This window comes from Pleurodeles waltl, chromosome 4_2 (assembly GCF_031143425.1).
Source record: "Pleurodeles waltl isolate 20211129_DDA chromosome 4_2, aPleWal1.hap1.20221129, whole genome shotgun sequence".
NCBI classification, from domain to species: Eukaryota; Metazoa; Chordata; class Amphibia; order Caudata; family Salamandridae; genus Pleurodeles; species Pleurodeles waltl.
Genome location: NC_090443.1, coordinates 527465513 through 527490195, shown reverse-complemented (window position 1 = coordinate 527490195; position 24683 = coordinate 527465513). Strand labels below are relative to the sequence as shown.

The 24683-nt window shown below is 49.3% G+C and overlaps 1 protein-coding gene across 1 annotated transcript in view; it reads left to right on the top strand.

The window, feature by feature from the left end:
- LAMC1 (laminin subunit gamma 1) overlaps positions 1-24683 on the top strand; it is a 657035-nt gene that overhangs the window by 612683 nt on the left and 19669 nt on the right. Inside the window, exon 27 of the mRNA XM_069232049.1 lies at positions 10388-10487. Coding sequence (XP_069088150.1) covers positions 10388-10487 — 100 coding nt within the window. The remainder of the gene's footprint in view (positions 1-10387; positions 10488-24683) is intronic.

Here is a 24683-nt window from a genome sequence, read left to right as displayed (position 1 = left end):
GTCTTTCAGGGTTCTACATGCAGCCCAGCTGCAGCCACTCCTCAGACAGGTTTCTGCCCTCTTGCTGCTTGATCTGATCAAGCCCAGGAAGGCAGAACAAAGGATTTCCTTTGGGAGAGTAAGGTAACACCCTCTCCCTTTGGAAATAGGTGTGACTAGCTTGGGAGGGTATCCTCCCCGAGCCACTGCTATGCTTTTAAGGGCACATTTAGTGTCCTCAGTGCATAAAGCAGTCCACACCAATTCAGGGACCCTCAGCCCCTGCTCTAGCATGAAACTGGACAATGGAAAGGGGAGTGGCCACTCCCCTGTCCATCACCACCCCAGGGGTGGTGCTCAGAGCTCCTCCAGAGGGTCCCTGGGTTCTGCTATCTTGTTTCCAAGGTTGGCAGGGAACGTTGGGAGCATCTGAGTGGTCAGTCCTGGCAGGTGACATCAGAGGCCCCTCCTGATAGTTGCTGACCTGGTTGGTGACCAGTCTCCATTTCAGGGATATTTAAGGTCAATCTCTTGGGTGGGGTCCACAGATTCGGCTCGCAAGATTCCAGCAGGACTGCTCTGCAACCTCTGCATCGACTTCCGGCCTCCGGAACTGTGACTGGAACCTCCTGGACCCGACACGCTGCCTCCAAGAAGAACTCTTCTCTTCTGCAACGTTGTTTCCAGGGCTCCTGCCAGCTTTGCTACATTTACGTTGTCGTGCTTTCTCAAAAGACAGCAACCCTTCAGGCTGCAAGAAGAAGGAATCATCCTTGGAGTGAAGGAGTCACTCCCCCACAACCGCAGGCACCTACAGCAAGTGACTGGCTGCTTGGATCTCCCCTTATCTTGAGCTGCGTGGATTCTGCATCATGGGTGGTGGTCTGGAATAATCCCCCTGGTCCCCTCTGCCAGCTGTCCAACTTTGCGAGAGGTAAGCCTGTGCCTTCCCATGTAGGACTGTACCCCCGTGCACTGCGTCTCTTGCAGCTGCCAAGGCTTCTTTGCATCTCCTCCAAGGGATCTTCAGGCGATGTGTAGCTCCAACCCCAATACTCCTTCATGCAAAGCACAGCCTCCTGTGTGGTTCTCCGCGAGTTTGCCTTTGCCAAAGTTTTTTGGTGGAATCCCTGCACCGACACCCGTCTGCAATCTTCCTTCCAGCGTGAGAGATCTTATGTATCCATCAGGAACTCTTCTCCTGCTCCAGAGCTGCAGTGCTGACCTGTTCTTCATCACTGTTGACCAACTCCTGCAACTACAGCTGGGGTGGTAGTAGCTCCTGCTCCTCCTGGACTCCACTGTGACTCTTGATCATGGTCCCCTCTCTCCACAGGTCTTCTTTCTTCAGGAATCCACTGCTGGTTTTCTTGCAGTCTTCTCTGGGTGTCTTCTTTTTCTTTTCTTCCTTTTGGGTGGTTTGGTGAAAATCCAGTGATTTACTCCTGCATTCCTGGTCGCTCAGGGGGGTGTAGTTACGTCTGGTTTTCTAGGACCTCCAGCTGCCCTCTACACATTCTACTTATTTAGGTGGGGATCCAGTGTTTTTTATTCCATTTGTTTAGTGTATGGTTTGTGCTCCCCCTAGGGGCACTATTGGTTTTTGCTATTTGCACTGTTTTCTAACCTTTTCTATGCCTATTTCTGATTGCTAGTGTACATATTTAGTGTATTACCTCCTATTGGAGGGTTGCTCTTCTAGCATTTTATGGTATGGTGTTCCAAAAATAAAGTACCTTTATTTTTGTACAACTGAGTGTTTTCTTTCATGTGTGTAAGTGCTGTATGACTACAGTGGCATTGCATGAGCTTTGCATGTCTCCTAGATAGGCCTTGGCTGCTCATCCACAGCTACCTCTAGGGAGCCTGGCTTCTAGACACTGCCTACACTTCACTAAGAGGGGGATACCTGGACCTGGTATAAGGTGTAAGTACCTTGGGTAACCACCTCACACCAGCCCAGCTTCCTGGCAAAAGTAGTTAATTCTAATGCTCTATTTTGTGGTAGTGTGGTCGAGCAGTAGGCTTATCAGAGGGTAGTGTTAAGCATTTGTTGTACACACACAGGCAATAAATGAGGAACACACACTCAAAGACTTACACCATGCCAATAGGTTTGTATATAGAAAAATATATTTTCTCAGTTTATTTTAAGAACCACAGGTTCAAGATTTGAAGTAAACACATCAAAAGCAAGGTACTTCACTTTGGTAACTTAGGAACTTTGAATAAAAGCAATTGTGTAAGGAAATGCCTCCTTGGCATGGTTGCCCCCTGACTTTTTGCCTTTGCTGATGCTATGTTTACAATTGAAAGTGTGCTGAGGCCTGCTAACCAGGCCCCAGCACCAGTGTTCTTTCCCTAACCTGTACTTTTGTATCCACAATTGGCAGACCCTGGCATCCAGATAAGTCCCTTGTAACTGGTACTTCTAGTACCAAGGGCCCTGATGCCAAGGAAGGTCTCTAAGGGCAGCAGCATGTCTTATGCCACCCTGGAGACCTCTCACTCAGCACAGACACACTGCTTGCCAGCTTGTGTGTGCTAGTGAGGACAAAACGAGTAAGTCGACATGGCACTCCCCTCAGGGTGCCATGCCAGCCTCTCACTGCCTATGCCGTATAGGTAAGACACCCCTCTAGCAGGCCTTACAGCCCTAAGGCAGGGTGCACTATACCATAGGTGAGGGTACCAGTGCATGAGCATGGTACCCCTACAGTGTCTAAACAAAACCTTAGACATTGTAAGTGCAGGGTAGCCATAAGAGTATATGGTCTGGGAGTCTGTCAAACACGAACTCCACAGCACCATAATGGCTACACTGAAAACTGGGAAGTTTGGTATCAAACTTCTCAGCACAATAAATGCACACTGATGCCAGTGTACATTTTATTGTAAAATACACCACAGAGGGCACCTTAGAGGTGCCCCCTGAAACTTAACCGACTATCTGTGTAGGCTGACTAGTTTTAGCAGCCTGCCACAAACCAAGACATGTTGCTGGCCCCATGGGGAGAGTGCCTTTGTCACTCTGAGGCCAGTAACAAAGCCTGCACTGGGTGGAGATGCTAACACCTCTCCCAGGCAGGAATTGTCACACCTGGCGGTGAGCCTCAAAGGCTCACCTCCTTTGTGCCAACCCAGCAGGACACTCCAGCTAGTGGAGTTGCCCGCCCCCTCCGGCCAGGCCCCACTTTTGGCGGCAAGGCCGGAGAAAATAATGAGAATAACAAGGAGGAGTCACTGGCCAGTCAGGACAGCCCCTAAGGTGTCCTGAGCTGAGGTGACTCTAACTTTTAGAAATCCTCCATCTTGCAGATGGAGGATTCCCCCAATAGGGTTAGGATTGTGACCCCCTCCCCTTGGGAGGAGGCACAAAGAGGGTACCCACCCTCAGGGCTAGTAGCCATTGGCTACTAACCCCCCAGACCTAAACACGCCCTTAAATTTAGTATTTAAGGGCTACCCTGAACCCTAGAAAATTAGATTCCTGCAACTACAAGAAGGACTGCCTAGCTGAAAACCCCTGCAGCGGAAGACCAGAAGACGACAACTGCCTTGGCTCCAGAAACTCACCGGCCTGTCTCCTGCCTTCCAAAGATCCTGCTCCAGCGACGCCTTCCAAAGGGACCAGCGACCTCGACATCCTCTGAGGACTGCCCCTGCTTCGAAAAGACAAGAAACTCCCGAGGACAGCGGACCTGCTCCAAGAAAAGCTGCAACTTTGTTTCCAGCAGCTTTAAAGAACCCTGCAAGCTCCCCGCAAGAAGCGTGAGACTTGCAACACTGCACCCGGCGACCCCGACTCGGCTGGTGGCGATCCAACACCTCAGGAGGGACCCCAGGACTACTCTGATACTGTGAGTACCAAAACCTGTCCCCCCTGAGCCCCCACAGCGCCGCCTGCAGAGGGAATCCCGAGGCTTCCCCTGACCGCGACTCTTTGAACCTAAAGTCCCGACGCCTGGGAGAGACCCTGCACCCGCAGCCCCCAGGACCTGAAGGACCGGACTTTCACTGGAGAAGTGACCCCCAGGAGTCCCTCTCCCTTGCCCAAGTGGAGGTTTCCCCGAGGAATTCCCCCCTTGCCTGCCTGCAGCGCTGAAGAGATCCCGAGATCTCTCATAGACTAACATTGCGAACCCGACGCTTGTTTCTACACTGCACCCGGCCGCCCCCGCGCCGCTGAGGGTGAAATTTCTGTGTGGACCTGTGTCCCCCCCGGTGCCCTACAAAACCCCCCTGGTCTGCCCTCCGAAGACGCGGGTACTTACCTGCAAGCAGACCGGAACCGGGGCACCCCCTTCTCTCCATTCTAGCCTATGTGTTTTGGGCACCACTTTGAACTCTGCACCTGACCGGCCCTGAGCTGCTGGTGTGGTGACTTTGGGGTTGCTCTGAACCCCCAACGGTGGGCTACCTTGGACCAAGAACTAAGCCCTGTAAGTGTCTTACTTACCTGGTTAACCTAACAAATACTTACCTCCCCTAGGAACTGTGAAAATTGCACTAAGTGCCCACTTTTAAAACAGCTATTTGTGAATAACTTGAAAAGTATACATGCAATTTTGATGATTTGAAGTTCCTAAAGTACTTACCTGCAATACCTTTCGAATGAGATATTACATGTAGAATTTGAACCTGTGGTTCTTAAAATAAACTAAGAAAAGATATTTTTCTATATAAAAACCTATTGGCTGGATTTGTCTCTGAGTGTGTGTACCTCATTTATTGTCTATGTGTATGTACAACAAATGCTTAACACTACTCCTTGGATAAGCCTACTGCTCGACCACACTACCACAAAATAGAGCATTAGTATTATCTCTTTTTACCACTATTTTACCTCTAAGGGGAACCCTTGGACTCTGTGCATGCTATTCCTTACTTTGAAATAGCACATACAGAGCCAACTTCCTACAAATATCATATACAGTCTTTGTAAAAATGGCAATAAGCTATTTTCAAAGTGGACACTGCAAAAATCAACAGTTCCTGGGGGGAGATAAGTAAAGGTTAGATTGTGAGGTAAGTAAAACACTTACAAGTCTCAGTCCTGGGACATAGGCAGCCCACCGTTGGGGGGTTAAGGCAACCCCAAAGTTACCACACCAGCAGCTTATGACCGGTGAGGTGCAGAGGTCAAAGAGGTTCCCAAAACACACAGGCACCTATGGAGAACAGGGGTGCACCGGTTCCAGTCTGCCAGCAGGTAAGTACCTGCGTCCTCAGGGGGCAGACTAGGGGGGTTTTGTAGAGCACTGGGGGGGAGGGGGATACAGGTGGGCACACAAAACACGCCGTCAGCTGCACAGGGGCGCCTGGGTGCAGTGTGAAAAGCAGGCGTCGGGCTTTGTATTGGTTTCAATGGAGGGACCCGGGGGTCACTCTAGCGGTGCAGGCAGGCACAGGGGTGCGCTTCTCTGGACAGCCACCACCTGGGTTAGGCAGAGGGTCGCCTGGGGTTTACTCCTGCACTGAGGTTCAGTTCCTTCAGGTCCTGGGGGCTGCGGGTGCAGTGCTGGTTCCAGGCTTCAGGTCCCTTGTTACAGGCAGTCGCGGTCAGGGGGAGCCTCTGGATTCTCTCTTCAGTCGTCACTGTGGGGGTCGTCTCTGGCTACTCACAGGCTCGCAGTCGGCGGGGAGTCCTCCCTTTGGTGTTTGTTCTCTGAATCTCGAGCCGGGGGTGTCGGGTGCAGAGTGGAGAGTCTCACGCTTCCGTCGGGAAACGTGAAGTCCTTGGAAGTTGCTTCTTTGTTGCAAAGAAGTAGCTGGTTTTGAACAGGGCCGCTGTTCACAGGAGTTTCTTGGTCCTGTAGTCCAGGGCAGTCCTCTGAGGCTTCAGAGGTCGCTGGTCCCTGTCGGATGTGTCGCAGGAGCAGGTTTTCGAAGTTGGAGATAGGCCTGTAGGGCTGAGGCCAAATCAGTTGTCATCTTCCTCCTTCTATGCAGGCTTGTAGGTCAGCAGTCCTCCTTTCTTCAGGTTGCAGGAATCCGATTTCCTGGGATCTAGGGACCCCCTAAATACTGAATTTAGGGGTGTGTTTAGCCCTGGGAGGGCAGTAGCCAATGCCTACTGTCCTTGAGGGTGGCTACACCCTCCTTGTGCCTCCTCCCTGAGGGGAGGGGGGCACATCCCTATTCCTGTTGAAGGAATCCTCCAAAATCAAGATGGAGGATTTCTAAAGGCAGGGGTCACCTCAGCTCAGGACACCTTAGGGGCTGTCCTGACTGGTGGTTGACTCCTTGTTTTTCTCATTATCTCCCCTTGACTTTCCGCCAAAAGTGGGGGCTGTGTCCAGGGGGCCGGCATCTCCACTAGCTGGAGTTCCCTGGGGCATTGTAACACGAAGCCTGAGCCTTTGAGGCTCACTGCTAGGTGTTACAGTTCCTGCAGGGGGAGGTGTTAAGCACCTCCACCCAGAGCAGGCTTTGTTTCTGGCCTCAGAGGGCACAAAGGCGCTCACCCCAGTGGGTCAGAAACTCATCTCTCAGCAGCAGGCTGGCACAGACCAGTCAGTCCTGCACTGAAGGATTGGGTAAAATACAGGGGGCATCTCTAAGATGCCCTCTGTGTGCATTTTTTAATAAATCCAACACTGGCACCAATGTGGTTTATTATTCTGAGAAGTTTGACACCAAACTTCCTAGTATTCAGTGTAGCCATTATGGAGCTGTGGAGTTAGTTTTTGACAAACTCACAGACCATATACTTAATATGGCCACACTGTACTTACAATGTCTAAGAATACACTTAGACACTGTAGGGGCATATTGCTCATGCAGCTATGCCCTCACCTGTGGTATAGTGCACCCTGCCTTAGGGCTGTTAGGCCTGTTAGAGGGGTGACTTAACTATGCCACAGGCAGTATTTTGATGGCATCCTGAGGGGGATGCCATGTTGACTTTGCCTTTTTCTCCCCACCAACACACACAATCTACAATGGCAGTGTGCATGTGTTAGGTGAGGGGTCCCTTAGGGTGGTACAACATATGCTGCAGCCCTTAGGGACCTTGCCTGGTCACAGGGCCCTTAGTACCACTGGTACCTTTTACAAGGGACTTATCTGTGTGCCAGGGGCGTGCCAATTGTGGATAAAATGGTACATTTTAGGTGAAAGAACACTGGTGCTGGGGCCTGGTAACAGGGTCCCAGCACACTTCTCAGTCAAGTCAGCATCAGTGTCAGACAAAAAGGGAGGGGGGGGGTAACTGCAACAGGGAGCCATTTTCATACACCATGTTAGCGGGCCCCTCTTTGTACCCAGAGGGCTCATTCAGAGGGTTAGTAAGAGTAAGTGTAGGAAAATGCCATACATCCAATACTGTTGCTTGTATTGGAAGTATGATTCCATGCACTTTAGGGGCTCCCCGGCATTTCTCCTACTAGTATTCCATGGTTTTCCAGACAGCCCAAGCTGCTACCACCCCACAGACAGGTTTCTGCACTCCTGCTGCTTGAACAGCTCAAGCCCAGGAAGGAAGAACAAAGGACTACCTTTGGGAGAGGTGGGGAGGGGAGGGGTGTGTAAAACCCTCTCCGTTTGGAAATAGGTGTTACATGGCTTGGGAAGGGTAGCCACTGGTATGCTTTGAATGGGACATTTGGTGCCCTCTGTGCATAAACCAGTCTACACAGGTTCAGGGACTTCCAGTCCCTGCTCTGGCGTGAAACTGGACAACGGAAAGGGGAATGACCAGTCTCCTGTCACTCACTACCACAGGGGTGGTGCTCAGAGCTCCTCCAAAGGGTCCCTGGGTTCTGCCATTTTGAACCCAAGGTTGGCAGGGACCTCTGAGAGCATCTGAGTGGCCAGGTCAGGCAGGTGACGTCAGAGCCCTCTCCTGATACGTGTTCACCTGGTTGGGGGACAAATCCCCCCTTTAGGGCTATATAGGGTCTATCTCTTGGGTGGGTCCTCAGATTCGGCTTGAAAGATTCCAGCAGCACTCCTCTGCAACCTTACTTCGACTTCTAGCCACTGTAACGGTGACCGGACCCTCCAGGAACTGACAATCTGTATCCATGAAGAAGATTCTTCTTGCAACATTGTTTCCACAGCTTTTTCCAGCTTATGCAACATTTCCCTGGCTGTGCATCCTCGGTGGCAAGCAAGCCTTCAGTCTTCACAAGAAGGGTGCATATGCCTTTTCACCCAGACTACAATGGCTGGCCTGGAGACAGATATTGCATGGACTCACATAGGTGGCACAATACATGTTGCAGCCCATGGGGGACTCCTCGTGTTCCAGTGCCCTGGGTACCGAAGTACCATATACTAGGGACATATAAGGGGACAACAGTATGCCAATTGTGGAGTGCACAAAGGTCCTGGGTAACCAAATGTGGAGGGAGAGAGCACAATCACTTGGGTCCTGGTTAACAGGATCCCAGTGAAAACCATCTTAAGCACACTGATAGCAGGCAAAAGGTTGGGGTAACCATTCCAAAAAGAGGGTACTTTACTACAGGTGTACCCTTTGAAAGGGTAGGGATGGACATAGTTTGCCACTTGGACCCTACAACTGCCTTTGGGAACAGGTATATAGTGGTGGTGGTGGTGATGACCATACCACCAGGTACCCAGAAGCAATTCCCCTTAGGACTACTTTAGCCCCTGCAGTGACCAAAGCCTTCCTGGAAATGTTTACCAGGGTGGGTTTCCTTGAGGAGGTGTGTACGAAAGTGCCCTCTTTCTTGGAGTTCGTAGCGTTACCTCCGCTCATGAAGGGGTGTCCTAACACACAGGTACCTGCACCCTACCCTCTGGGCTAGGTACCATAGGGGTGACTTACAGTGACCTGGTTCAGTGACCTGTAGTGAAAGGGTGGATGCACCTTTTCACGCAGGCTGCAATGGCAGGCCTGCAGACCCATTTTGCATGGTCTCCCATGGGACAGCATTATACATGCTGCAGCCCATGGGAGCTCCTATTGCCCCAATGCCCTGGATACTTAGGTACCATATACTAGGGACTTGCATGGAGGCACAAGTAAGCCAATTGTGGGGTCTTCTAAGTTAAGAACAACCACATTTAGAGGGAGAGAGCAGTCATTGATTTCCAGGTTAGCAGGATCCCAGCAAATATAGTCAAACGCACTGATAAACATGAAAAAAGTGGGGGTAACTATGCCCAAAAGAGTGACTTTCCTACAGAAGGCATTTTTGCAGCTCCTTGCTTCTGGCAGGGCTTTACTTTTGTAGGCTAACTGGACTTAAGTGATCTTATGACTCATAAGTGGTCTTCTTCTTAAATTAGTGTAATCTCTATCTACCAATTTGTCTTTATTATTTTTTTTTTTTTACACATTTATATGTGACCTACTATCATCCCAATGTTGTGGAAGAGTTGCCACATAAGAAATATTAGTCTGTATATGTCACCACTTATGCTCATCTTTAATATGACTGTTAAAATATCTTTAGGTGGTTTCAAAGTCAGTGCCATTGTGCACTTCTAGTTGATGTCATATTGATTCCTTTTAGGCAGGTTTATAGTCATCACCCACTTTTTAGGTTTAGAAAAATATATTCCAGACCCTAGTTGGAGTAATTGAATCAGCAAGTGAATCTATCATAATTATGTCTTAAAATTACCTTTGTTTGTAAGTAGCATTTCCATAACACTTTCAATTGTGGACAGTTAATTTCTTGAAAGCCTTCCAAGAGGCAAGCACCAAAGATAATAGTTGGAATGCTGCCAGTTTAGTTGGATCACCTTGTTTAAATTACAGCGTAATTATCGATTTATGTAAGGCAGTTGCCTTTCATGGTCAGATGTTAATACACCTTAACATCTGGGTTAAAATGTTAGTTCACCCTTTAGGATTTATCTCCATGTAATTATTGAGTACATAGTCTGGGCTTGCAGCTTGTCTCTATTGAAGGGTCAAGATTATGTGATTTTTTTTTTTTTTTTTTTTTTTTTTTTTTTTGCTTTTTCAACATGTGTGTATAGTAGTTAAGAATTTTTACTGTCCTGGATCATACTGAAATACAGTAGGTTATTCGGAGGACGGTAATTTCTGAATATCTTGTGCTGAGCTGCTGTTTCTCTCAGGAGAGGGCAGGGCATTTGCTTGTGTCAGTAACTGTTGTATTGGTGAGAGGTATCTAGTACTCAAGTGACCACTGGAATGAGGGTTGTAAATATAATTTTGGTTTGTGGCTGTTCCCTGCTCTGTTGTGGATTTGCTGGATGCAGCATTAGTACCATTGAATTTTTTAAACTTTAATGTTGGGTCTAACAGGTTCTCTCTAGGTTCACATAAATCCTTGACTAAGCCAACTAAACAATCATTGATTTTTCTGAAAGAAAATGTAACTGTCTGTTATTGTTGGAACGAGTTTGAATATTTATCCTTACTATTCAAGATTAAATATGTGATTTTTTTTTTTCTTATCAGGCTTCACAGGCAGCCCAAGAAGCTGAAGAAAATGCAAGGAAAGCCAAGAGCTCTGTGAACGGAGTTTTGACCATTATTGACGACCTTCTCAAGCAGCTAGGTATGAATCTGTATTTTAGAGCATGTCTCGACTCCAAACACTTTAAAACTATTTTTCCTTTGTCATGTAGGGTTTATTCTTGCCGGTCATAAGAGGCAGAGCCTTGGATTGATGCAGGAAATTTTAACATTGTTGGGTCCTATGCGTTGGCGTATATAAGTAATCTTTTTAGTTCCTAGGTTTGGAAGTCCTTCAGATGGTTGTGCCAGTTGAATGATTACATGTATCACCCGTGCCATGATGTGCTTTGCGGTTGTGGATACCTAGAATGTGAGGCTGGACATGAACACTTGTTATGCATTCTTGTGCCATCTAGTGCTCGACCTGGATGCTTGCAGCTTATTTTTATTCAAACAAGTTTGTCACAAGACCTGTTTTGACTTCACCCTTTGTCCACAGTGCGCCTGCAAAATGGCTCCATCTCGGATTGTTTTCTTCAGCCTGTAGGAAGCTGGCAGAGTGTGTGGTGGACACCTGTGGTGTTAAAGCCTTATGCTGCGTCGAGGCAACCCTGATTAGATAGTGTTAGTGTCTAGACAGACAGGGCTCTTTAGGGTAGCTGTGGTGAGCAGCTAAAGTTTATCTAGGAGTGTGAAGCACTTGCAATACCGCAGTAGTCACACTGTAACTTATCACGCATGAAAGGAACCACGACAATGTTGCAAAAATAAAGGTAATTTATTATAGGCACACCAAACTAGACCACCATTAGTATACCTTCCTCCGGAGGTACGAACACACAAAATATATGTAGGAAAGTACCCATCATTTTGGCATGGTTACCCCCACTTTTTGCCTGCTGTCAGTATGCTTAGACATTTTAAACATTGTAAACCAGGACCCCTGTGATTGTGCACTCTCCTTCTAAATTTGGTTGCCTAGAACTTTGCACACCCCACAATTGGCATACTGGTGCCTCCTTATAAGTCCCTAGTATATTGTACCTGGGTACCCAGGGCATTGGGGCATCAGTGGTTCCCCATGGGCTGCAGCATGTATTGTGGCGCCCATGGGAGCCCATGCAAAATGTCTGCAGGCCTGCCACTGCAGCCTGCGTGAAAAGGTACATGCACTCTTTCTCTGCTTTGCCCATGCAGGCGTGCCCTCAAACACAGGGATGAGGTGTCCCCCTACGAACTCCAGTTCCATTACACTGGATTTCATAAGTGCGGAAAGGCATTTTACCCGTGTACTGGACACAGGTCATTCACTATCCGTGTCCAGCTACACAGTGGTAACTTAGAACCTGGGCATGTTTAGTATCAAACATGTCAGAATCATACCCCAGTACTGTTGCCAGTATTGGTTGTATGATTCCATGCACTCTGGGGGCTCCTTAGAGGACCCCAGCATTGCTCCTACCAGTCTTCTGGGGTTGCCCGGGTAGCCCATGCTGCTGCCACCCCTACCAGCTCAGGCAGAGGAAGGGAGAATACAGGATTTCCTGTGGGAGAGGGAGGTAACACCCTCTCCCTGGGAAATAAGTGTTAACAGGCTTAGGGAGGGATAGCCTCCCCATGCCACTGGTTTGCTTTAAAGGGCACATTTGGTGCCCTCGTTGCTTAAACCGGTTTTGAAACACTGAGTGTTTTTCTTTCATGTGTGTGAGTACTATGTGACTACAGTGGTATTGCAAGAGCTTTATATGCCTCCTAGTTAGGCCTTGGCTGCTCATACACACTACCCCTAGAGAGCCTGGCTTCTAGACACTGTCTCCATTTCACTAATAAGGGATAACTGGACCTGGTATAAGGTGTGTGTACCTAAGGTACTTACTACAAACCATGCTAGCCTTCTACAGACATGGACAGCTGACTGTAAGGAAATGCCTTTCTTGGCATGGTTACCCTCTGACTTTTTGCCTTTTGTTGATGCCAGTTATGATTGAAAGTGTGCTGGGACCCTGCTGTAGGAAGTTGGCTCTGTATGTGCTATTTCAAAGTAAGGAATAGCATGCACAGAGTCCAAGGGTTCCCCTTAGAGGTAAAATAGTGGTAAAAAGAGATAATACTAATGCTCTATTTTGTGGTAGTGTGGTCGAGCAGTAGGCTTATCTAAGGAGTAGTGTTAAGCATTTGTTGTACATACACATAGACAATAAATGAGGTACACACACTCAGAGACAAATCCAGCCAATAGGTTTTTATATAGAAAAATATCTTTTCTTAGTTTATTTTAAGAACCACAGGTTCAAATTCTACATGTAATAGCTCATTCGAAAGGTATTGCAGGTAAGTACTTTAGGAACTTCAAGTCATCAAAATTGCATGTATACTTTTCAAGTTATTGACAAATAGCTGTTTTAAAAGTGGACACTTAGTGCAATTTTCACAGTTCCTAGGGGAGGTAAGTATTTGTTAGTTTTACCAGGTAAGTAAGACACTTACAGGGTTCAGTTCTTGGTCCAAGGTAGCCCACCGTTGGGGGTTCAGAGCAACCCCAAAGTCACCACACCAGCAGCTCAGGGCCGGTCAGGTGCAGAGTTCAAAGTGGTGCCCAAAACACATAGGCTAGAATGGATAGAAGGGGGTGCCCCGGTTCCGGTCTGCTTGCAGGTAAGTACCCGCGTCTTCGGAGGGCAGACCAGGGGGGTTTTGTAGGGCACCGGGGGGGACACAAGTCCACACAGAAATTTCACCCTCAGCGGCACGGGGGCGGCCGGGTGCAGTGTAGAACCAAGCGTCGGGTTCGCAATGTTAGTCTATGAGAGATCTCGGGATCTCTTCAGCGCTGCAGGCAGGCAAGGGGGGGGTTCCTCGGGGAAACCTCCACTTGGGCAAGGGAGAGGGACTCCTGGGGGTCACTCCTCCAGTGAAAGTCCGGTCCTTCAGGTCCTGGGGGCTGCGGGTGCAGGGTCTCTCCCAGGTGTCGGGACTTAGGTTTCAGAGAGTCGCGGTCAGGGGAAGCCTCGGGATTCCCTCTGCAGGCGGCGCTGTGGGGGCTCAGGGGGGACAGGTTTTGGTACTCACAGTATCAGAGTAGTCCTGGGGTCCCTCCTGAGGTGTCGGATCTCCACCAGCCGAGTCGGGGTCGCCGGGTGCAGTGTTGCAAGTCTCACGCTTCTTGCGGGGAGCTTGCAGGGTTCTTTAAAGCTGCTGGAAACAAAGTTGCAGCTTTTCTTGGAGCAGGTCCGCTGTCCTCGGGAGTTTCTCGTCTTTTCGAAGCAGGGGCAGTCCTCAGAGGATGTCGAGGTCGCTGGTCCCTTCGGAAGGCGTCGCTGGAGCAGGATCTTTGGAAGGCAGGAGACAGGCCGGTGAGTTTCTGGAGCCAAGGCAGTTGTCGTCTTCTGGTCTTCCGCTGCAGGGGTTTTCAGCTGGGCAGTCCTTCTTCTTGTTGCAGGAATCTAATTTTCTAGGGTTCAGGGTAGCCCTTAAATACTCAATTTAAGGGCGTGTTTAGGTCTGGGGGGTTAGTAGCCAATGGCTACTAGCCCTGAGGGTGGGTACACCCTCTTTGTGCCTCCTCCCAAGGGGAGGGGGTCACAATCCTAACCCTATTGGGGGAATCCTCCATCTGCAAGATGGAGGATTTCTAAAAGTTAGAGTCACCTCAGCTCAGGACACCTTAGGGGCTGTCCTGACTGGCCAGTGACTCCTCCTTGTTATTCTCATTATTTTCTCCGGCCTTGCCGCCAAAAGTGGGGGCCGGGCCGGAGGGGGCGGGCAACTCCACTAGCTGGAGTGTCCTGCTGGGTTGGCACAAAGGAGGTGAGCCTTTGAGGCTCACCGCCAGGTGTGACAATTCCTGCCTGGGAGAGGTGTTAGCATCTCCACCCAGTGCAGGCTTTGTTACTGGCCTCAGAGTGACAAAGGCACTCTCCCCATGGGGCCAGCAACATGTCTCGGTTTGTGGCAGGCTGCTAAAACTAGTCAGTCTACACAGATAGTCGGTTAAGTTTCAGGGGGCACCTCTAAGGTGCCCTCTGGGGTGTATTTTACAATAAAATGTACACTGGCATCAGTGTGCATTTATTGTGCTGAGAAGTTTGATACCAAACTTCCCAGTTTTCAGTGTAGCCATTATGGTGCTGTGGAGTTCGTGTTTGACAGACTCCCAGACCATATACTCTTATGGCTACCCTGCACTTACAATGTCTAAGGTTTTGTTTAGACACTGTAGGGGCACAGTGCTCATGCACTGGTACCCTCACCTATGGTATAGTGCACCCTGCCTTAGGGCTGTAAGGCCTGCTAGAGGGGTGTCTTACCTATACTGCATAGGCAGTGAGAGGCTGGCATGGCACCCTGAGGGGAGTGCCATGTCGACTTACTCATTTTGTTCTCACTAGCACACACAGGCTTGTAAGCAGTGTGTCTGTGCTGAGTGAGGGGTCTCTAGGGTGGCATAAGACATGCTGCAGCCCTTAGAGACCTTCCTTGGCATCAGGGCCCTTGGTACTAGAAGTACCAGTTACAAGGGACTTATCTGAATGCCAGGGTGTGCCAATTGTGGATACAATGGTACATTTTAGGTGAAGGAACACTGGTGCTGGGGCCTGGTTAGCAGGGTCCCAGCACTCTTCTCAGTCAAGTCAGCATCAGTATCAGGCAAAAAGTGGGGGGTAACTGCAACAGGGAGCCATTTCTTTACACAAGCCCCCCCCAGCCCACAGGCCAGGAGACTCAGCCCAAGCTGGGAGAGTCTTCCTAGTCTGTCAGGCGAGGAAGAGTAGGAGAAATAGGCTGGTTAGTTGCAGGGCCTACTCTGCTTTACATCCTTCTGTTCAGGTCATTCCCTTTGGGGAACTGACCTACTTCCACAGTGATAGGACCTAGTCTGAATTGCCTCTTGTCTGCCTCTTCAATGTCTCCACCCATTCTTTCTATTTTGGTCTTAGAGGTATCCACCTCTGCTAACCTTATCTTGGCCAGGGTTACCCCTAGCTTACCCAGAGAGGTTACCCAGAGCTGGAGTAACCCCACCATGACTAATAGGGTCAGGGGGCCTAACTTGCTATTTGGCATGGGGTCAGACCACCATGCTAAGGATAGTGCAGCCATAAAGGCTAACACCCAGCAGAGGCCACTGACAGCTGTCAGTGCCCAGAACCACACCTTTAGCTCTTCACCTAAAAGGGAAGGGGCTAAGTTACAGGCCTCTTTGGGTTCAGGTTGCCTGTCTGCTGTATTAGAGTGGGGGGTTACCACATCTTGTAGTAAACACCCTTCTTCCACTCTTTCTTCTGTTAGCTGAGGAGCCACCCACTCAGGTTTAACAGTTGCCTGACTAGCCAGGACTTCTTGTGGGTCAGGTTGGACTTTATCAGGGCCATTTTTGGAGTTCTCCCCTACTGGAGCAGAATCTCCTTGGCTTGCTGTAACCTTGGCTAAAGGTTGTCCACCCTTCCTACTCTGTTTTCTTTTCTTCTTCTTCTGGGGCCTGCTTGCATTTACTGCAGAGGCAGGACTTCCAGAATCCTTGGGAGAGGACTGGCACTGGACCAGTTCCTCTCTTGGGCTCTGACTAACCTCTGGGTAGTCATTTCCAAGGAGACAATCAAGGGGGAGGTCTGTACTGACTACTACCCTTCTCCAGCTAAGAGTGCCACCCACTTCTATGGGTACTAAAGCCACAGGCCTCTTAGTGACCCTGTCTAGGCTAACTCTTACCCTGGCAGTCTCACCTGGGATGTACTGGTTTGAGAGCACCAGCCTGTCATGCACAATAGTGTGACTGGCACAAGTGTCTCTCAGGGCAGTGGTTGGGATTCCATTCACCAGTAGGTGGTGGAAGTGTCTACTTCCCTCTGGAATCTCCAACTCACCTGTTGGGCCCTGTTTCCAGTTGAAGGCTATGAAGACCTCCTCATCTGAGGAGTCATCTCCCATGGCTACACTGGTTACCCCTGGAATTTTGTTCTGGGGTTTGTTTTTGGGACAAGAAGTGTCCTTGGTGTGGTGCCCAGACTGTTTACAGTTGTGGCACCAGGCCTTAGTGGCATCCCAGTTCTTACCCTGGTACCCACCTTTGTTTTGGGTTGTGTCTTGGGGCCCACCCACCTGTTCTGGTTTTTGGGGGCCTACAGAGGACTCTTTTTCTTTGTTTCTAGTGTCACCCACTTTCTCCTGGGGAGTTTTTGTAACCCCTTTCTTTTGGTCACCCCCAGTGGAAGTTTTGGTTACCCTAGTCTTGACCCAGTGGTCTGCCTTCTTTCCCAATTCTTGGGGAGAAATTGGACCTAGGTCTACCAGATACTGATGCAACTTTTCATTGAAGCAGTTACTTAAAATGTGTTCTTTCATAAACAAATTATAAAGCCCAACATAGTCACACACTTCATTTCCAGTTAACCAACCATCTAGTGTTTTTACTGAGTAGTCTACAAAATCAACCCAGGTCTGGCTCGAGGATTTTTGAGCCCCCCTGAATCTAATTCTATACTCCTCAGTGGAGAATCCAAAGCCCTCAATCAGGGTACCCTTCATGAGGTCATAAGATTCTGCATCTTTTCCAGAGAGTGTGAGGAGTCTATCCCTACACTTTCCAGTGAACATTTCCCAAAGGAGAGCACCCCAGTGAGATCTGTTTACTTTTCTGGTTACACAAGCCCTCTCAAAAGCTGTGAACCATTTGGTGATGTCATCACCATCTTCATATTTTGTTACAATCCCTTTGGGAATTTTTAGGATGTCAGGAGAATCTCTGACCCTATTTAAGTTGCTGCCACCATCGATGGGACCTAGGCCCATCTCTTTTCTTTCCCTTTCTATGGCTAGGAGCTGCTTTTCCAAAGCCAATCTTTTGACCATCCTGGCTAACAGGGGGTCATCTTCACTGGAGTTATCCTCAGTGATTTCAGAGGTGTTGGTCTCTCCTGTGAGGGAACCAGCATCTCTGACTATTATTTTTGGAGTCAGGGTTTGAGGGACCCTGTTCTCCCTAGATAGGACTGGTAGGGGGGAATTTTCCTCCAAGTCACTATCCTCTTCCTCTGAGTTGCCACCCTCAGAGGGGTTGGCCTTTTCAAACTCTGCCAAAAGCTCCTGGAGCTGTATTTTGGTAGGTTTGGGGCCCATTGTTATTTTCTTTATTTTACAGAGTGACCTTAGCTCCCTCATCTTAAGATGGAGGTAAGGTGTGGTGTCGAGTTCCACCACAGTCACATCTGTGCTAGACATTTTGCTTCTAAAAGTTGGAATACTTTTTAAGAATCTACAACTGGTTCTAGAATCTAATTCAAACTTTTTAAAAACTTTTAAACTCTAAAAGAAATGCTAAACAGGGACTTAACACACAAGGCCCTAGCAGGACTTTTAAGAATTTAGAAAACTTTTCAAATTGCAAAAATCAATTTCTAATGACAATTTTGGAATTTGTCGTGTGATCAGGTATTGGCTGAGTAGTCCAGCAAATGCAAAGTCTTGTACCCCACCGCTGATCCACCAATGTAGGAAGTTGGCTCTGTATGTGCTATTTCAAAGTAAGGAATAGCATGCACAGAGTCCAAGGGTTCCCCTTAGAGGTAAAATAGTGGTAAAAAGAGATAATACTAATGCTCTATTTTGTGGTAGTGTGGTCGAGCAGTAGGCTTATCTAAGGAGTAGTGTTAAGCATTTGTTGTACATACACATAGACAATAAATGAGGTACACACACTCAGAGACAAATCCAGCCAATAGGTTTTTATATAGAAAAATATCTTTTCTTAGTTTATTTTAAGAACCACAGGTTCAAATTCTACATGTAATAGCTCATTCGAAAGGTATTGCAGGTAAGTACTTTAGGAACTTCAAGTCATCAAAATTGCATGTATACTTTTCAAGTTATTGACAAATAGCTGTTTTAAAAGTGGACACTTAGTGCAATTTTCACAGTTCCTAGGGGAGGTAAGTATTTGTTAGTTTTACCAGGTAAGTAAGACACTTACAGGGTTCAGTTCTTGGTCCAAGGTAGCCCACCGTTGGGGGTTCAGAGCAACCCCAAAGTCACCACACCAGCAGCTCAGGGCCGGTCAGGTGCAGAGTTCAAAGTGGTGCCCAAAACACATAGGCTAGAATGGATAGAAGGGGGTGCCCCGGTTCCGGTCTGCTTGCAGGTAAGTACCCGCGTCTTCGGAGGGCAGACCAGGGGGGTTTTGTAGGGCACCGGGGGGGACACAAGTCCACACAGAAATTTCACCCTCAGCGGCACGGGGGCGGCCGGGTGCAGTGTAGAACCAAGCGTCGGGTTCGCAATGTTAGTCTATGAGAGATCTCGGGATCTCTTCAGCGCTGCAGGCAGGCAAGGGGGGGGTTCCTCGGGGAAACCTCCACTTGGGCAAGGGAGAGGGACTCCTGGGGGTCACTCCTCCAGTGAAAGTCCGGTCCTTCAGGTCCTGGGGGCTGCGGGTGCAGGGTCTCTCCCAGGTGTCGGGACTTAGGTTTCAGAGAGTCGCGGTCAGGGGAAGCCTCGGGATTCCCTCTGCAGGCGGCGCTGTGGGGGCTCAGGGGGGACAGGTTTTGGTACTCACAGTATCAGAGTAGTCCTGGGGTCCCTCCTGAGGTGTCGGATCTCCACCAGCCGAGTCGGGGTCGCCGGGTGCAGTGTTGCAAGTCTCACGCTTCTTGCGGGGAGCTTGCAGGGTTCTTTAAAGCTGCTGGAAACAAAGTTGCAGCTTTTCTTGGAGCAGGTCCGCTGTCCTCGGGAGTTTCTCGTCTTTTCGAAGCAGGGGCAGTCCTCAGAGGATGTCGAGGTCGCTGGTCCCTTCGGAAGGCGTCGCTGGAGCAGGATCTTTGGAAGGCAGGAGACAGGCCGGTGAGTTTCTGGAGCCAAGGCAGTTGTCGTCTTCTGGTCTTCCGCTGCAGGGGTTTTCAGCTGGGCAGTCCTTCTTCTTGTTGCAGGAATCTAATTTTCTAGGGTTCAGGGTAGCCCTTAAATACTCAATTTAAGGGCGTGTTTAGGTCTGGGGGGTTAGTAGCCAATGGCTACTAGCCCTGAGGGTGGGTACACCCTCTTTGTGCCTCCTCCCAAGGGGAGGGGGTCACAATCCTAACCCTATTGGGGGAATCCTCCATCTGCAAGATGGAGGATTTCTAAAAGTTAGAGTCACCTCAGCTCAGGACACCTTAGGGGCTGTCCTGACTGGCCAGTGACTCCTCCTTGTTATTCTCATTATTTTCTCCGGCCTTGCCGCCAAAAGTGGGGGCCGGGCCGGAGGGGGCGGGCAACTCCACTAGCTGGAGTGTCCTGCTGGGTTGGCACAAAGGAGGTGAGCCTTTGAGGCTCACCGCCAGGTGTGACAATTCCTGCCTGGGAGAGGTGTTAGCATCTCCACCCAGTGCAGGCTTTGTTACTGGCCTCAGAGTGACAAAGGCACTCTCCCCATGGGGCCAGCAACATGTCTCGGTTTGTGGCAGGCTGCTAAAACTAGTCAGTCTACACAGATAGTCGGTTAAGTTTCAGGGGGCACCTCTAAGGTGCCCTCTGGGGTGTATTTTACAATAAAATGTACACTGGCATCAGTGTGCATTTATTGTGCTGAGAAGTTTGATACCAAACTTCCCAGTTTTCAGTGTAGCCATTATGGTGCTGTGGAGTTCGTGTTTGACAGACTCCCAGACCATATACTCTTATGGCTACCCTGCACTTACAATGTCTAAGGTTTTGTTTAGACACTGTAGGGGCACAGTGCTCATGCACTGGTACCCTCACCTATGGTATAGTGCACCCTGCCTTAGGGCTGTAAGGCCTGCTAGAGGGGTGTCTTACCTATACTGCATAGGCAGTGAGAGGCTGGCATGGCACCCTGAGGGGAGTGCCATGTCGACTTACTCATTTTGTTCTCACTAGCACACACAGGCTTGTAAGCAGTGTGTCTGTGCTGAGTGAGGGGTCTCTAGGGTGGCATAAGACATGCTGCAGCCCTTAGAGACCTTCCTTGGCATCAGGGCCCTTGGTACTAGAAGTACCAGTTACAAGGGACTTATCTGAATGCCAGGGTGTGCCAATTGTGGATACAATGGTACATTTTAGGTGAAGGAACACTGGTGCTGGGGCCTGGTTAGCAGGGTCCCAGCACTCTTCTCAGTCAAGTCAGCATCAGTATCAGGCAAAAAGTGGGGGGTAACTGCAACAGGGAGCCATTTCTTTACACCTGCTAACCAGGCGATAGCACCAGTGTACTTTCCCTAAACTGTACCTTTGTTCCCACAATTGGCACATCCTTGCCACAGAGATAAGTCCCTTGTAAATGGTACCCATGGTACCATGGGCCCTGTTGCCAGGGAAGGTCTCTAAGGGCTGCAACATGTCTTATGCCACCCTGGGGACCTCTCACTCAGCACATGCACACTGCCTCACAGCTTGTGTGTGCTGGTGGGGAGAAAAAGACTAAGTCGACATGGCACTCCCCTCAGAATACCATGCCAACCCCACACTGCCTGTGGCATAGGTAAGTCACCCCTCTAGCAGGCCTTACAGCCGTAAGGCAGGGTGCACTATACCACAGGTGAGGGCATATGTGCATGAGCACTATGCCCCTACAGTGTCTAAGCAAAACCTTAGACATTGTTAGTGCAGGGTAGCCATAAAGAGTATAAGATCTATGAGTTTGTCAAACACGAACTCCACAGTTCCATAATGGCTACACTGAAATCTGGGAAGTTTGGTATCAAACTTCTCAGCACAATAAATGCATACTGATGCCAGTGTGGGATTTATTGTAAAATACACACAGAGGGCATCTTAGAGATTCCCCCTGAATACCACTCCGACTCCTAATGCTAGGCTGACCAGTTTCTGCCACCCTGCCACAACCAGACGAGTTTCTGGCCACATGGCATGAGTGCCTTTGTCACTCTGTGGCCAGGAACAAAGCCTGTCCTGGGTGGAGGTACTTCTCACCTCCCCGTGCAGGAACTGTAACACCTGGTGGTGAGCCTCAAAGGCTCATGCCTTTTGTTACAGCACCCCAGGAGATCCCAACTAGTGGAGATGTACCCCCCACCCCCACACTCCACTCCCACCCCAGGCCACTACCCCCACTTTTGGTGGCAAGGCTGGAGGAACTAATGAGGAAAACAAGGAGGAGCCACCCACCAGTCAGGACAGCCCCTAAGGTGCCCTGAGCTGAGGGGACTCCTGCCTTTAGAAATCCTCCATCTTGAGATTGGAGGATTCGCCCAATAGGAATAGGGATGTGCCCCCTCCCCTCAGGGAGGAGGCACAAAGAGGGTGTAGGACATTGGCTGCTGCCCCCCAGACCCAAACACACCCATACATTTAGTATTTAGGGGCGACCCTGAACCCAGGAAATCCGATTCCTGCAGCCTGAAGAAAGGACTGCTGACCTGAAAGCCACGCAGAGATGACGGAGACACCAACTGACTTGGCCCCAGACCTACCGGCCGGTCTCCAGACTCAAAGAACCTGCACAGCGACACATCCGACAGGGACCAGCGACCTTAGAGGACTCAGAGGACTGCCTTGAACCCAAAGGACCAAGAAACTCCCAAGAACAGTGGCACTGTTCAAAAACAGCAACAACTTTGCTACTTTTTAACAACTTTTAAAGAACTCTCTCTTCCCGCCGGAAGCGTGAGACTTCTCACTCTGCACCCGATGCCCCTGGCTCGAGTTCTGGAGAACTAACACCGCAGAGAGGACTCCCAGGTGACTATGACGACTTGAGTAACCTGAGTCAACCCCCTGCACCTCCACAGCGACGCCTACAGAGAGGATCCAGAGGCTCCTCCTGACCACGACTGCCTAGTAACAAGGAACCTGACGCCTGGACCAAGTACTGCACCCGCAGTCCTCAGAACGAGAGGTACCACCTTCTAACCCAGTCGGTGGCTGGCCCGAGAAGCCCCTCTGTGCCCTGCCTGCATCTCCTAAGTGACCCCCGGGTCCCTCCAATGCTTTCAGTAGCAAACCCGACGCCTGCCTTGCACACGGCCACCCCTGTGCCGCTGAGGGTGTGTTTTGTGTGCCTGTTTGTGCCCCCACACCCCTCTCCCAGTGCTCTACAAATCCTCCCTGGTCTGCTTCCCAAGGGCATAGGTACTTGCCTGTTAGCAGACAGAAACCGGAGCACCCTTGTTCTTCATAGGCACCTATGTGTTTTGGGCCCTCCTTTGACCTCTGCACTTGACCGGCCCTGTGTTGCTGGTGCAGTGGGTTTGGGGGTGTCTTGAACCCCCAACGGTGGGCTGCCTATACCTAGGAGACTGACTGTGTAAGTGCTTTACTTACCCGAGAAACTTGTCCAAAACTTACCTCCCCCAGGAACTGTTGACGTTTGCACTGTGTCCACTTTTAAAATAGCTTATTGCCATTTTAACTAAAACTGTGTGCACTGTTGCTTTGAATCAAAGTTCTATACTTACCTATGTGAAGTACCTTGCATTGTAGATACTTACCTCGAATCTTGTGGTTCTAAAATAAATTAAGAAAACATATTTTTCTATATAAAAACTATTGGCCTGGAGTAAGTTTTTCAGTGTGTGTTCCTCATTTATTGCCTGTGTGTGTACAACAAATGCTTAACACTACCCTCTGATAAGCCTACTGCTCTACCACAAAATAGAGCATTAGAATGACCTAATTTTCAACAATCAACCTCTAAGGGGAACCCTTGGACTCTGTGCACACTATCTCTCACTTTGAGATAGTATATACAGAGCCAGCTTCCTACATCGACCATTACAAGCATCACAAGTAAAAGTAAAAGGCCCCCTTTCCCATCGGACAAAACAACAACAAAAGAGGTCACCGGTCTGCCACTGCCTTCCATCCACAGTCGGAGCCGAGAAACTTGTTTGGATGCCTCGCATACCAGCTTGGCATCGAAAAAGCCTAATCTTTGCAATTGTCCTCCTGCATCTCTATTATGGCTCTGACAAGACCGAAAGTACATGGTGCTTCTGTGCCAACCACTTCAGCACTGAAAAAGAGACAACAGCCACCTAATGTTTCAGCACCAAAAATGTTCCAACAACAAAAACCTTTCGGAACTGAAAACATCACAAAAGAATTTCAGTGACTGTGGGCAGTCTATAGCTACCCCTACATCACAGATGGAACCAATTTTAGAAGTTATGAACGCTAGGCAGCGCTGACTTCAAATTCAACAAGGAACAAGGCGGATTATAACATCACCACCGCCACCTTTAAAAAGGAAATCAACTTCCAAAGAGAGTCTTCATTCCTTTATGCCTCCAAAAAAGACTACCAAAGAAAAAAACGTATTTTCGTACTCTGACTTCTCCACCTTCACCTACTTCTTCACAACACACACCTCCACCAACATCTCCCCCTTCTTTAGGGTTCACACCACGTGGTTAACCACCTAGTGGGTTTCAAGACTTCGAAGATGCATTAGCTGAACAGGACCCATGGGATGAGTGTGATCCGGATCTTTACCCAGCTAGACCTTCACCACCTGAGGATTCCACCTCATATCAACAGGTTATAGCTCGGTGTAAGAAAATGCCAATGTTGGCATGGTTACCCACTAACATTTTGCCTTTTGTTGATGCCAGCTTTAATTCAGAGTGTGCTGGGACCCTGCTAACCAGGGCCCAGCACCAGTGTTCTTTATTTCCTAAAACTGTACCTTTGTCTCCACAATTGGCACAGCCCTAGCACACAGGTAAGTCCCTTGTAAAAGGTACCCCTGGTCCCAAGGGCCCTGTGGCCAGGTAAGGTCTCTAAGAGCTGCAGCATGTATTGTGCCACCCTGGGGACCCCTCACTCAGCACATGCACAATACCTCACAGCTTGTGTGCGCTGTTGGGGAGAAAAGACTAAGTCGACATGGCACTCCCCTCAGGGTGTCATGCCCACAACCCACTGCCTGTGCATAGGTAAGTCACCCCTCTAGCAGGCCTTACAGCCCTAAGCATGTTGCACTGTACCACAGGTGAGGGTATAGCTGCATGAGCACTATGCTCCTACAGTGTCGAAGTCAATTCTTAGACATTGTAAGTGCAGGGTAGCCATAAATAGTATATGGTCTGGGAGTTTGTCAAACATAAACGCCACAGTTCCATAATGGCTACAGTGAATACCTTGAATTTTAGTATCAAACGCCTCAGCACAATAAATCCACACTGATGCCAGTGTGAGATTTATTGAGAAATGCACTCAAAGGGCATCTTAAGAGATGCCCCTTGCATGCCAGCCCAACTGCTAGTGCTAGGCTGACCGTCTCTGCCAGCCTGCCACTTCCATACTAGTTTCTGGCCACATGGGGTTGAGTGCCTTTGTGCACTCTGTG